This window comes from Battus philenor, unplaced genomic scaffold (genome assembly GCF_028537555.1).
Source record: "Battus philenor isolate CCGP_79_NKW_IND1 unplaced genomic scaffold, ilBatPhil1.0.hap1 SCAF_11, whole genome shotgun sequence".
Taxonomy (NCBI): domain Eukaryota; kingdom Metazoa; phylum Arthropoda; class Insecta; order Lepidoptera; family Papilionidae; genus Battus; species Battus philenor.
In genome coordinates, this window is record NW_027181673.1 from 13,182,138 (window position 1) to 13,194,344 (window position 12,207).

At 32.2% G+C, this 12,207-nt stretch overlaps 1 protein-coding gene across 1 annotated transcript; it reads left to right on the forward strand.

Moving 5' to 3' along the window:
* The first annotated feature begins 4,289 nt into the window (after nt 1–4,289).
* LOC137932414 (uncharacterized) lies at nt 4,290–7,902 on the forward strand. The gene is made up of 5 exons (XM_068776029.1): nt 4,290–4,328; nt 4,614–4,700; nt 5,889–6,083; nt 7,214–7,343; nt 7,832–7,902. Exons 1-5 carry the CDS (start codon nt 4,290–4,292, stop codon nt 7,900–7,902), a joined length of 522 nt encoding a protein of 173 aa, XP_068632130.1.
* The last annotated feature ends 4,305 nt before the right edge of the window (nt 7,903–12,207 follow it).

The window sequence follows — 12,207 nt, forward strand, 5'->3', positions numbered from 1 at the left end:
AGCGACGCAAAGCGAGGTATTAGTGTATTTAATATGTTGGCAAACTAAGCTAACCTATTGTATTTAGCTCCCCCTATTTTACGTAAACTGTAACGTCTGTGGATAATTACAAATATGCTGTTTTTTTTGTAAAACTTATTTTTTAATGTTATCTATGATAGAGTTAACGGAGTAAGTCAAGGATATTATTAAAAAGAAAAAGCTTTTAGGGGACCTGATGGACTGGTCCGCGCCAACGTGACTACTAATGTCGGTTATGCAGCAAAGTTAGCGATGTCTCTATGGCCTCTCTAATCAAAGAGAAGGAAGCAAGACCAACGTTCCTAAAACTCTACAGAACGATTGCGGAAGCCGTGATAAAAAACAAGAGTTGAACTAAAATTAAAAAGTTGAAAATAAAAGTGTTTAAATAAGTAAATAAAATATTACATATAAAAAATATATTCCTGGAATAGATTAAAAATGTGATATAGAATAAAAACAAAGAAATTGTAATAGTTAAAGTATGAGGAGAAGAAATAATGGTACCGAATAAAAGGAAATATGAATACGAAAGGGAAAGAAAGAAGAATTGCAGAAAGAAAGAAAATAAAGGAATGAAAGATCATAGGAGGAACGATAGTAGAAAGCAAAAAAATATTAAATAAAAACTGAGTCCCTATCCCACAATAGACAGGGGTACGAGGGGTCCCCATAGAAGGGAATATATAAAATAAGCATGACTACTAAAGGAGGCACTTGAGCCGACTAGTCCGTAAAAAATTACCGCTAGTAGTTAAACCTCAGCGAGTTACTACCAGTGTTTCTTTTATTAATTCTAATTTGTATCGCTATAGTTTTTTTTTACAATATTTTTTTTTTCGCTTTTACTAAGCGCAGTCAGTTGGGAGAGGAGGAGCCGCTATTTGATACGGATCTTTATTCTCCCAGCTGCGAGGCACGAAAGCGTTTTATAATTTTTACAATTTTTCTTACACAATTTACTCTTATGGGTAAATACAGCTAAAATATTATATGTATAAACAAACAAAATAAAAAAATAATATATGTATAAACATATTGAAAATAAAATTTGTAAGTTTTACTCAATTATATATTAGTTGGTACATTATTTTATTTCAAATCGCTGCCCAAGCGCTACAGACCGTTAAATGCCTTGAGATTTAGGACAATGTGCCAGGCCAACTCATCAAAAGATTCTGCTGTAGATTTTTTCTTGAGAAGGTCCTGTCAATTGAACGGAGGTATATAAAGGTTTTCACATAAGGTCACGTGGTTACGTCTTTTGGATTCGAATCGGGAGCAATGTCTGAGTAAGTGATGATTACTATCAGTGTTTTGTTCCACTGGGCGCCCGGAATGCTGGCAACTGACTGGGTCACTTAAAACCTCTTTATGTTTTTATTTCTTTTTTATACTTTTTAAATTGATAGTATTCGTTTGTGCATGTTCTTTTGTTCTGTCAGTCTATTGTTACGTATTATTTTACTGTTACCCAGTTTTGTAAAATTATAATTAAATTACCATCATCATTTTATTTATCAGCTCTATATAATTCTAGTTCCTGTCAAATTGAGGTCTTTTTATATTATTCGTATGACGTATATAAGTATTATTAAATCAAATTAAAAACAAATTATGCTAAGTTTATAATAATATGAATAATAAAATTTAAAAGTACCATTTAATCTATGATTAGTATCTGTTAGTTAATTAATTTGGTGGCATATGGCCTTGTATGTCGTACACAGGCCCCCTGCTATATGGACCAACAATAAAGTCACTGGAAATCGGTGGTTACCGTGCAAGAATGGTCATAGCCATCTTTGGGGGAAGCCCCCTTTCAATGATCTACCGGATGATAAAGGCCTGGTCTAAATAAAGCGATGGCCACAGGTGACGGCAAAAAAACCGTGTCGGAATGTATTTAGTAGATTCGGCATGAGGCCGTATCACGAGAGCTATCGATCGACGCGCCGCCTCTCTGCGCAACCCCGGTGCAGCCTCCTGCCTTAAGGCGAAGTCCTGTTATCCTTTGCTCTATTTATTTTAATACTAGTCGTCTATCTAGGCTTTACTCAGTGTACTTAAAAATATCTAATTCTTGTAATAATTAATTTGGATTCATTACTTATTTTAACGTAATATAGTTTTTACTCTCTTTTTTTGTCGGGAGTATATATATTTTTTGAAAGAGAAATAACTCTTCCGGATACTGTCTTATTAACTTACTTTGTATGTTACATAAATGTCTGTTTTTATAAACATAAATTACCTAATTCCCTAAATTAAATATTAGTTAACATAGTTCTTACAAGACATAAAGCGTTTTTCCGTATAATTCATCGCACTTTAATAAAATAACAAAATTAGAAATTGGTTAAATGTATTGTATAGTTATGACTTCGACTATGCCTCGATATAAAAATGAGAATCTAAGAGATGAAGTGTGTCTGTGTTCAATAATAAAATACGAATTGATTCGAGTCGCGGTCGCTTACAACGGGCTTTATAGGAAGGTCATCCAGAGAGGAATGAGATCTACGAGATCGAATTAGAAATGAGAAGAACCGTGGAAAAACAAAAGTCGCTCTTCTCAAGGTAAGTAAGCGCACATCACTTGTGCAGCGGACGGCTCTTGGGGCCGCAAAGTTCTCGAGTGGCGACCACGACTAGTAGATGCCGTCTAGGTAAGCCCCCCTCCCCTTAGAGGGACCGACGACATAATCAAAGGTCACCATTGTGGCGATTTTTGAAGCAGGCTTATAGCCTGTAGTAGGCGTCTATCAGCCGACATGAATGATTGAAATTATTGAGATAAAGATGATTACGAAAATGCTTATAATTAAATAACTATATCGGATAGTACAAATAAATGCTGAAACTGTAGCTTGTTGTGGGGTACAGCATATATTAACCAAGAAAGAAGCACAATCATCTAAAACAAGTTTGAAATCAACAATGGAAGTAGAAGCCCGTGAATACATTGAATTTCAGTCGTCTACGACTGTAAAGCCTCTTAAAATAACAAATGACAAATACCCCGAAGTTGTAACAAATGTGAATTGTAAAAATGACATCCAAAAAAATCCATTCAGCACATCGGCATAACAGATAGGACAAGATAAGATGACTATAGGTGGTGTTGAGTTCCAGTAGTAATATTTTTATGAGATTTTCAAGCTAAAACTGCAAATCTAAAGTAAATTGATGCAAATTGATTCATTTGTTTAGGTTTTTCGCGGCCCAAATCATTATTAGGTCTGTCTGTAGCTATGGACACAATTTTTGGGTTGGTTAATAGTTGAGGAACAAATGATCTTTTATTAATAATTGCAATTTCCCTAACTTTCATATATAATCATTATATTTGCAACTTTTGCTCTAAAAGCGTCAGAAAAGCAATTACTAGATCTATCTAGGATTATATTAAAAATTGTCTTGTTGTTCGACATATTCAATAATTTCTAAGTGTTGCCATATATTCCCGTAGTGTATATGTGTATAAAAAAAGGTGAGAAAATCTGAGTGATTTTTATAGTACGCTTGTAGAGTCAGGTCTTCGCCTTAACCATCCCTCTTACTTCAATCAAACTTGCCCTTACAAAGTGAAGTCCTCGTTACAATGAAGCTGTGGAACTATTAAGATGTCCCACGGAGGTGCGACACCCGTGTGATCTCCGAAAGAATCGATTGTGTTGTGTTTTAAAAGGTTTTCATCGGAATGGTACGTATGTTTGAATATTTTAATGAAATTGACTCCTTTTGTTAGGTTCTTTGGATCTTATTTAATGATATCTATACAGTGTGATTGGTTCTAAATATTAAAGCTACGTGTTTTGTTTAACCTGTATAAATATATTACTCTTGAAACTATAATTGAATGCAATAGGCAAATTAATTCTATCTGCATGTACAAACAGTTAATGATAATTAATTTTAGAAAATGTATAAATCACAATTTTGTTATTTATTATTTCTGAAACCATTGGTTTTATATAGTGTACGATAATTTAATTGACAGCAAATAAATTATACATTCAACCCTTATATAGTCGGCGATAAATATTGCACATCGACCTTTGGTAAGAGACAATCGGCTAATTTCGGTTTCGTAGAGCATTATCTCTGTCTCTACCTTGTGACGTTTTGTCAGTCGTGCAATATTTATCGCCGGGTACTGTAGCTTTTACTACCTATAACCGATCATCCTGTATAACGTTGGCAGTTTGCCAAAACTCTCGCATTTACTACTAAAATGTACTATAATAGTACATAACGTAGTATGAATGAATCTCGGGAATTGGCAGGCTATTGCTGAGTTCTTGGTAATAAATCTGAGAGTCCATTTCAATTGCATTTATTTCTTAACAAATCGTATATCGATCGATGGTATAATGCATTGGCAGTGAAATCAAAGTGCCTTTCAAATATATATATATATATATATATATTTGAATTGATGAAATTACTCAGTTTTATAACTTTTTAACATTGAATAAATCATAATACTTTTTGTATTATTATTTATATTTAAAGGTATTTGTAATTTTGTGTAATTTCTTTTATAGTTTTAAATTAATTTAACATAATTAATTGTTTTTTGTTTAAAGGCAAGAATGGAGCTGCCGGTATTGGACAAGTTTTGTTTCGTCTTCAACCTAAGAACGGGATGTATCACTATGGGAATTATAAATTCCGTAAGTAAATAAAATACACTTTTCTATACCTTTCAAGTAATAATTTTTTTTTATTTAACAACTTGCCAATTTTAGATAAAAACTATAAATTTGAGCGCAATTATTAACTGGTACAATTAAATCTTTTTATCATATCACAGAACTTGAATGTGAATTTGCACATTTTCAGTATCAGTCAATGTAAATGCTGCTAGTCCGGAGGCTTTTACAGCATCGGAACTGAGTTTGCGGAACTGCAGGTTTCACGAACATAACAGAATAAAACTATGAAAAAGCTTTTGAATAAGATTTGATGCAGCTTTCTACAGTAATATGTCCTTACCTTGTATCAGTGTATTTATTCCATTACTTTTAAGCAACTGTGTTTTATTTGATAGACTACCAAAATATATGCGGTAAATATAAGAGAAAACTATTCTTCATTTATATTAATGTTTACAATAAATGAATGTGCTGTGTGTTACGATCTCAGGTGATGAAAAAGCGATGTTAAAGTTCGGTACGAACTTAGAAATAGTCTTTAAGGCATTAAATTGAAAATTATAATCAAACAAAAAAAAGTACAAACATCCTGCAACATTGTAAGGTTTTTTAAGTTATATTTCGGCCACGGAATTAATTACCTATTTATAATAATCTCCGAATAAATACAAAATAAATTTAAAAAATCAAAAACCATTCGTAGAGCCAAATTTTTCAATTCGGCTCTTTGCATTCATTGGTTTCTGGACATTCTTCTCACAACATGCACAGGTAAAGACTATAGGTTATTCAAAATGAAGAATGAGAGATATATTAATGTTTGAAACTATATATAAACACAGGGAAAAATCTCTCTATCTAATTACTCTACATTTTCTTCCCCGCTTTCAACTCTCTCTACTTACATCCCTCTCACTCCCAATTTTATCTACTCTCCAATTTCTCTACTTTTCACGTCTTCGAGACTTTTCATTCTCTTTACTCTTCACTCCTTCTATTTTTTATTCGTTGTACTCTTCGCTCTTAAAATACTATACTCTTTATTCTTCACTATTTTTACTTTTTCTACTCTTCACTCTCTACACATTGTATATTATGGATCCAAGATCCGTATCCAAGAGACTACCAATAAAGTGAATATTCATTTGCGGTGTTATTACAAGGAAATTTATTCACAGTATTACAAAACAATTTTTTTTCTCCTAGATCCTAACGTTCGTCCTGGCGGTGATCCTGATCACCTTTGCTGTTGACATCAAGAATGTCTCGGAATCGCAGCTGCGACGCGACGACAGCGACGCGGCGATGTCGTCGGTCGTGTATACGATAGTCGTACTTCTAGTCGTTCTGCTCTTCGTCAAGTTCCTGCTCGATCTCATCTTCGTCTATGCTGTTTATAAGGTACATCTTCTTTTGTCTTCTTCAACAGTGGTAAACAATTGAAACGAAGTAATATTTTTGTAGGAAATTAATTGTTTTTGACGCGACGTGGGTATGCATACCACTAGGTGGACCAATGACATAGGATAGTGGAAGTCACTGGTTGCGGGCAGCGCAAAGCCGGTCATCGTGTTGATCTTTGACAAAGGCCTGAGCTCTTCTGTAGACGTCTATCAGCTGAATAGAAGAAGGATAATTTTTCACTATGTTTGACAATATATTTTCTAACTATTTACATTAAACTGGATATGCTGTAGCACCGAATGATCGAAAATCAAATACAAAATGCAGGATATTGTACAAAATTTTAAATCATTGTTTCAGTCGTAAGCCGCCCCCCTAGATTTCCAATACCGACGTTTGAATTGCATCCGACATTTTTCCGACTTTACTTCTTTATTTATTATTATTATTTGAATCGTAAACTTTGAATGTCTGTGTATTTTATGTTATTTTTATCTGTATTTTTTAGCTATGCAAAGGCGGGTTATAAATTTAACACTAATAATAATAGTGGTGATTTGTTATAAATGTAAAGGTTTAGGGGTGAATGTATGTGTATATAATATTTTAAAGATTCTTTAGTTATGATTCTTTCAGATCATAGATGCCCACTGCAAGGCAAAGGCTTCCTTCAAAGATATTTATGAGGGATATACCTTAATCGCCACGCTTGGCAGGCGGATTGGCGGTCGCAGTGTAATAGTATGTTACGCATAGGATGCTGATGCCCGTCCTCTGAAAACATGTTGCAATCAGATATAAGTGCGAATTATATATGAAACTGTATATCAGGAATCGAATCCGAGACATACTATCGCTTGTCCTAATCCTCTTCCGCTGGGCTATCGCTGCTCATGTTCTTGTATAATATTTTAGTAATTTAATTATAACTAATTAGAAACAATATTTTCATTTACAATAGTTTATTTCCTGGAATTAATCTGAAAGATTATATACGAAAAATAAATTTATATTATTAAATAATGCAGATATCTTTGCACAATATACACAAAAAAGTATATTCACACTTTGTATTTAAAGAGATTTAGTTTTGGTTATAAAATAGAATTATTTGTAATGGTTTACAGGAAAAATGCGGGATCATGAAGAAGTATTGTATCTTCTGGATAATTTTCCTGATGCTGTTTATCATTGCGTTCCTGAAGACCTTGTTTCACATGGACGCCGGTCATGTTATTGCCCAGATACTTTTCCTTGGTGAGTTACTGTTATATATGTTTAAGCTTGTTATATTTTTCTCTTTTTCTTCTTTTCAGTCCATCGTCACCCACTATAAGGCGTAAGCCTCTTCCCGCGACCCAACAACTATATCTTTCGTCTACCATACTTTCCTCTAGGATTCAATTAATTAGTAACTTTTTGTTGCACAACAATCTATGGTTCTACAATACACTACCATATAATAAGAATGATTGTGAAAACGATCACAAAAAAAGGAGATCAAAAAGAAAGGAGGAAATTCAACTTATTATTTATTAATTATTTTAATCTATTTTATTTTTGACTCTACTCTACTTCTCGTGATGTTATAGTTATGTAGAAGTAGAAGGAAAATCCACAATAACATGTGCTTTTAAAAAGTTAAACAAATTTATACATATACGCTACCAGATATAGTTGTATAGAAATTAGTTCTGTAGAGATCACGGAATGTTAAATAACAAGATTATTTGATTGTTTTTCAGCCGAAAACTTCTATTTCATCGTCGTCATCCGTAGCTACTTGATATCGATTAACGAAGATGGCGTCCTCTAAACTGACAGGTTCAATGACGACACCATTGAACAGTACCAATGTGTTATAAGTATGTATACATGCTACGACATAAGTAGTTTTCACGCGTACATTTTTAGCCATTCACGAAGATTCCCTTCTCTATATATCGACACCCTGACATTGCACCGATGGACATTTCGTCGATAGACGTACTCAAGATATTTTCATATTTCATATATATTGATTTATTGTAGCATAATGATGAATATCTGTTTAAATGAAGGTTAGTTATTAAAATGACACTGTCATGGCGCAGTCTTCCGGTTCCGATATTGCTCTTAGTTTCTTTTATGGCCTCCGTTTTGGGGGCTTCTCGTACTATTTTTTTTGGTCCCCGTTATTGGGGGCCTCTTGTTCCCTTATCTTGTGTGGGACAGGGACTTTTAATTTTTTGTTAATATATTATACACACTTCTATTAATTTTCATTCTCTTCTTTCATATTTCTTATTATCAGTTCTACAGTTTTTCCAGTCTTTCACTTTCATTCTGTTATCCTTTCATCCATCCTCAGCTACTACATGCTAGTTCTAGTTTACAATTTTATTTTATTTATTATTTATTACAATTTCGCACCATTTTATTTATTACCCATTTTTATTTTACAAATTAATTAATTCTTTTACTATTTTAGTGCTTTTTTTACAATATAATTAATTGCAATATCTGAATCATCTATATCGTTTTATTTTTATTTATAGCATTTTTAATTACCTCTTGGCAGTAGTTAAGAAAGCATCCTTTCTCCTCTTCATTTTGCATTATGGCCGCAATTTTATCTTCTTGTATCCTTTTGCCTATCCGGCATTCGGAATCTGCGCGCAGTCTTCCGAACGCCGGACAGTGGGCCACAAGGAGGACCACGGTCTGGCCCACGCTCGGCTGGAACCTGTGGAGGTACTCAGAGAACCCCCCGTGCGCTGGGCCACGACCGCGTCCACCTCGAAACTGTCTTCTCGTACTTGCCCCTGTCATGGGTACACAGGGATATTACAACAATAATGATTTTTTTACCGAATTCTACTATTTACATTCTCATATTTCTTCCATCTTAATATCAATGATTCTTTCTTCTTTTATTTCTCACATATTCTTTCATTCCTTTTTATTCATTGTACCGTTTATACCTAACCTCACTTTCGTCTCGCCTCACCGAATTTTATATAACGCATTTATTATAAATTTTACGTTATTTATTTATTCCTAATCTTTATATTATTCATATACTCGTACTTAGTATTAAATCACAGTTTTATAATAGATTTATTTTCTCCGTTTATCCTACCTTCATGTTTCTCTTTATATAGTCTCCTATGATCCCCCTGCAAAACTTCAGGAAGGTCCGATATCTTCACTCTTCACCAACGAGGCGATGGTTTTTGACTGATCCTATTCTACTAAGGAATTGCGCATTTATGTTAACCTGTTTAACATCAATTTAACCTAAAAATGATAATATAAAAGATGTAAGTAAATAGATTCTCACATCATTGTCACTGGTAGACAGCTAAAATCACCTTGGCTGGACTGTTATATCTAGCTAGAACTTCTATGATAATAAAAAACGAAATCTTTTGTTTATTTCGCGGTGGAAATCTTTATAATGCTTTTGGGGGGAGGACAGAGTTATGTGGAATTACTACCAATTAAAACCATATGAGTTAATCATTGAAGTTATTACAATAGGATGTTTATAATTATCCCCCCAATCCCACGCGCGGTACTAATCTATATAACCCTTCCTAGCGATATACGAAAAGCTTTCGTATGCGTTATTCAAGCAATCACTGAAATCCTCGTGGTACTATGATGATAGTTAGATATCACGTCGATCCTTCGTTCGCCTCAAAGAGGCTGAAGTTAGTGAAGTTTAACTGGAATATATAACTGGAAATAAGTTGAACTGGAAGTTTAGGTTCCTCACCCTTAAAACCATTCTCCGGAGCGATGTCACGAAGCGCGAAACAAAGAAAATGCAATCTGTCCTGTATTAATAACATTATACCAAACCAAACCAAATTGGTACAAAGGCTATATCGTTTGGTTTGATTTGGGGCAACCTCCTGAGTCAGTAGCAAATAGGCATTCTGATTAGAGGACAGGGACAAATTCCTGCCATTTAAAACCACTTTTGAAGTAATTTTCTGTAGTTTATTTGTCTTAATTATACTGTTTGTCTCGCTTATTACAGTCAAAATTAATAAAAAAAACTCTGTCAGACTCTATGAACGCTCGGCCAGTCAAGACTCACACATTCACTAGTAAAATTACATGATTGCAAATATAGTATATGAAAAGTATATATAATATACGAAATAAAGGATAATTATTACAATAAGAGTTCAATCTTTAAATTAACCTTCATAAATATATTTAGTTATCCCTTTACTTGGCAGATTTTTTTAAAATATTATATTAATATTCATACCACTTGACTTTTAAGACCTAATGATGCCAACAGAAAAAACTGAACAAGCGTTCGAAAATTAAGAAATTATCTAAACATTCACATACAAATGATTACTTTGCGGTCAAAATTGATGCCACTATTTTTTTTTTAATTCTGATATCTCTACAGATACATTATCAAAAAAAGGGTTTAAAATCTATTCGACTAGCTGTCCGTCGAACAAATTCAGTCGGGTGTATGTCGTGTATATTACGTTCGGAAACAAGTATTTTGATGGAGAAGTTTTTTGAATGTGTGTATAATGTGATTGGTTTATATATGACGATGAGCGTAGTGCACACGAAAGCAATTAGCTTGTATAGTCATTCCTCATTGGGCATCTTCGTTTATGGCTCTATATATATTTGTTTATAGCTTCACATATTTATCGTAGTTTTTGAAGTTGTTAATATTTTCTTACTGATAATTTTTTTAATGAAAACTCTATTATTGCAAATAATTCAGACATATTCAATTTTAGTTTTAAAACAAGAATACAAAAAAAATAGCATAAGCTTTTCAATAAATAATGTCTAAAATATATATAATTTGTAAAAATCATTTAAAATTTTTTAAATTAATATGATTTTCAATAGTTCGTTTTTTACTGTCAATGCTTGTGAAACGATATTGAGGTTATTTCTTCCAGAAATATAAACATATTTTGTCTGTACACATGTGTAAAGACAAAATATGGAAATAAATATTATTATTAAACGTGCATATACCTCTTTTGACTTTGTTAAATTATAATTTATTACGTATTTGCCAAATAATGTTGATTGTTCCTTAATGTTTTTTGCAAAGAAATATAACCATTAATGCATAAAAGCGCACAATCTAGTAAAAGATAGATGGTGCTGTTATTTATTCATATGTAACATCTTTAATGACATTTAAATAACGAAATTTCAGCATTTTCTATAATTTGACATTATTAAATTTTGGGACAATATTAATATTGGTAAACAAAAGTATGTATTATATATTATAAATAAACGATTATATTTACTACATATATATTCAGTCAGTTTAAATTTTCTATGTAATTAACAAAAATATTAAATGATCACTAATTTCTTACATTACTTATTGTTAGTTTTCATTAATAATTTTAAAATTTAACAGTAATATGAAATTATATTGACATTTTTTATGATATACAAGGTTGTGAAATTAAGTTGCTTTAATCACGCGAAGCGTTATTACAAAATGTGAAATTTCATGACTAAAAATAAAATGGCGCACATGCTTCTAAGCTTGATAGTAATATTAATATTATTTTAAGGTTAATGAAGCATTTGTCTTCCAATATAATAGGTTAGGGTTCCTTATCGTTTGGCTTTAAACTGTCAAAATAATGAAATTCTTCAAATTTCATAACATTAGGCAAGATGGCGCTGAAAACAATTTTCGAATTACTTCATATCTTATAAAATATCATTCGGTTAATAATATCACATATCTTGTTAAAATTTTATTTATTCGCATTTTCGATATTGACATTTCATTTCTTCTATTAAATTCACTAGTTTATATCGACGGTTTTAAAATTAAACAATGAACTATATTTTTTGAACTTTACTATTTCGCAGAAACTCGAAGCGGAATATTTTATTTTATTCCATTTATGATGTAATAAGTTTTAACATTTTGTGGTTTTTATTATATTGGTATTTATATACACTTTTCTCTATACAATAACGTTGTCCAAATATATAATATACATAAATATACTGCGAGAGAGTCATTTGAATCGAATAATTGCTGTTTTTATATTTATAAAACATATTACATTTTTATAAATCATTTGTTTTTCGAATGTGTATTGCGAAT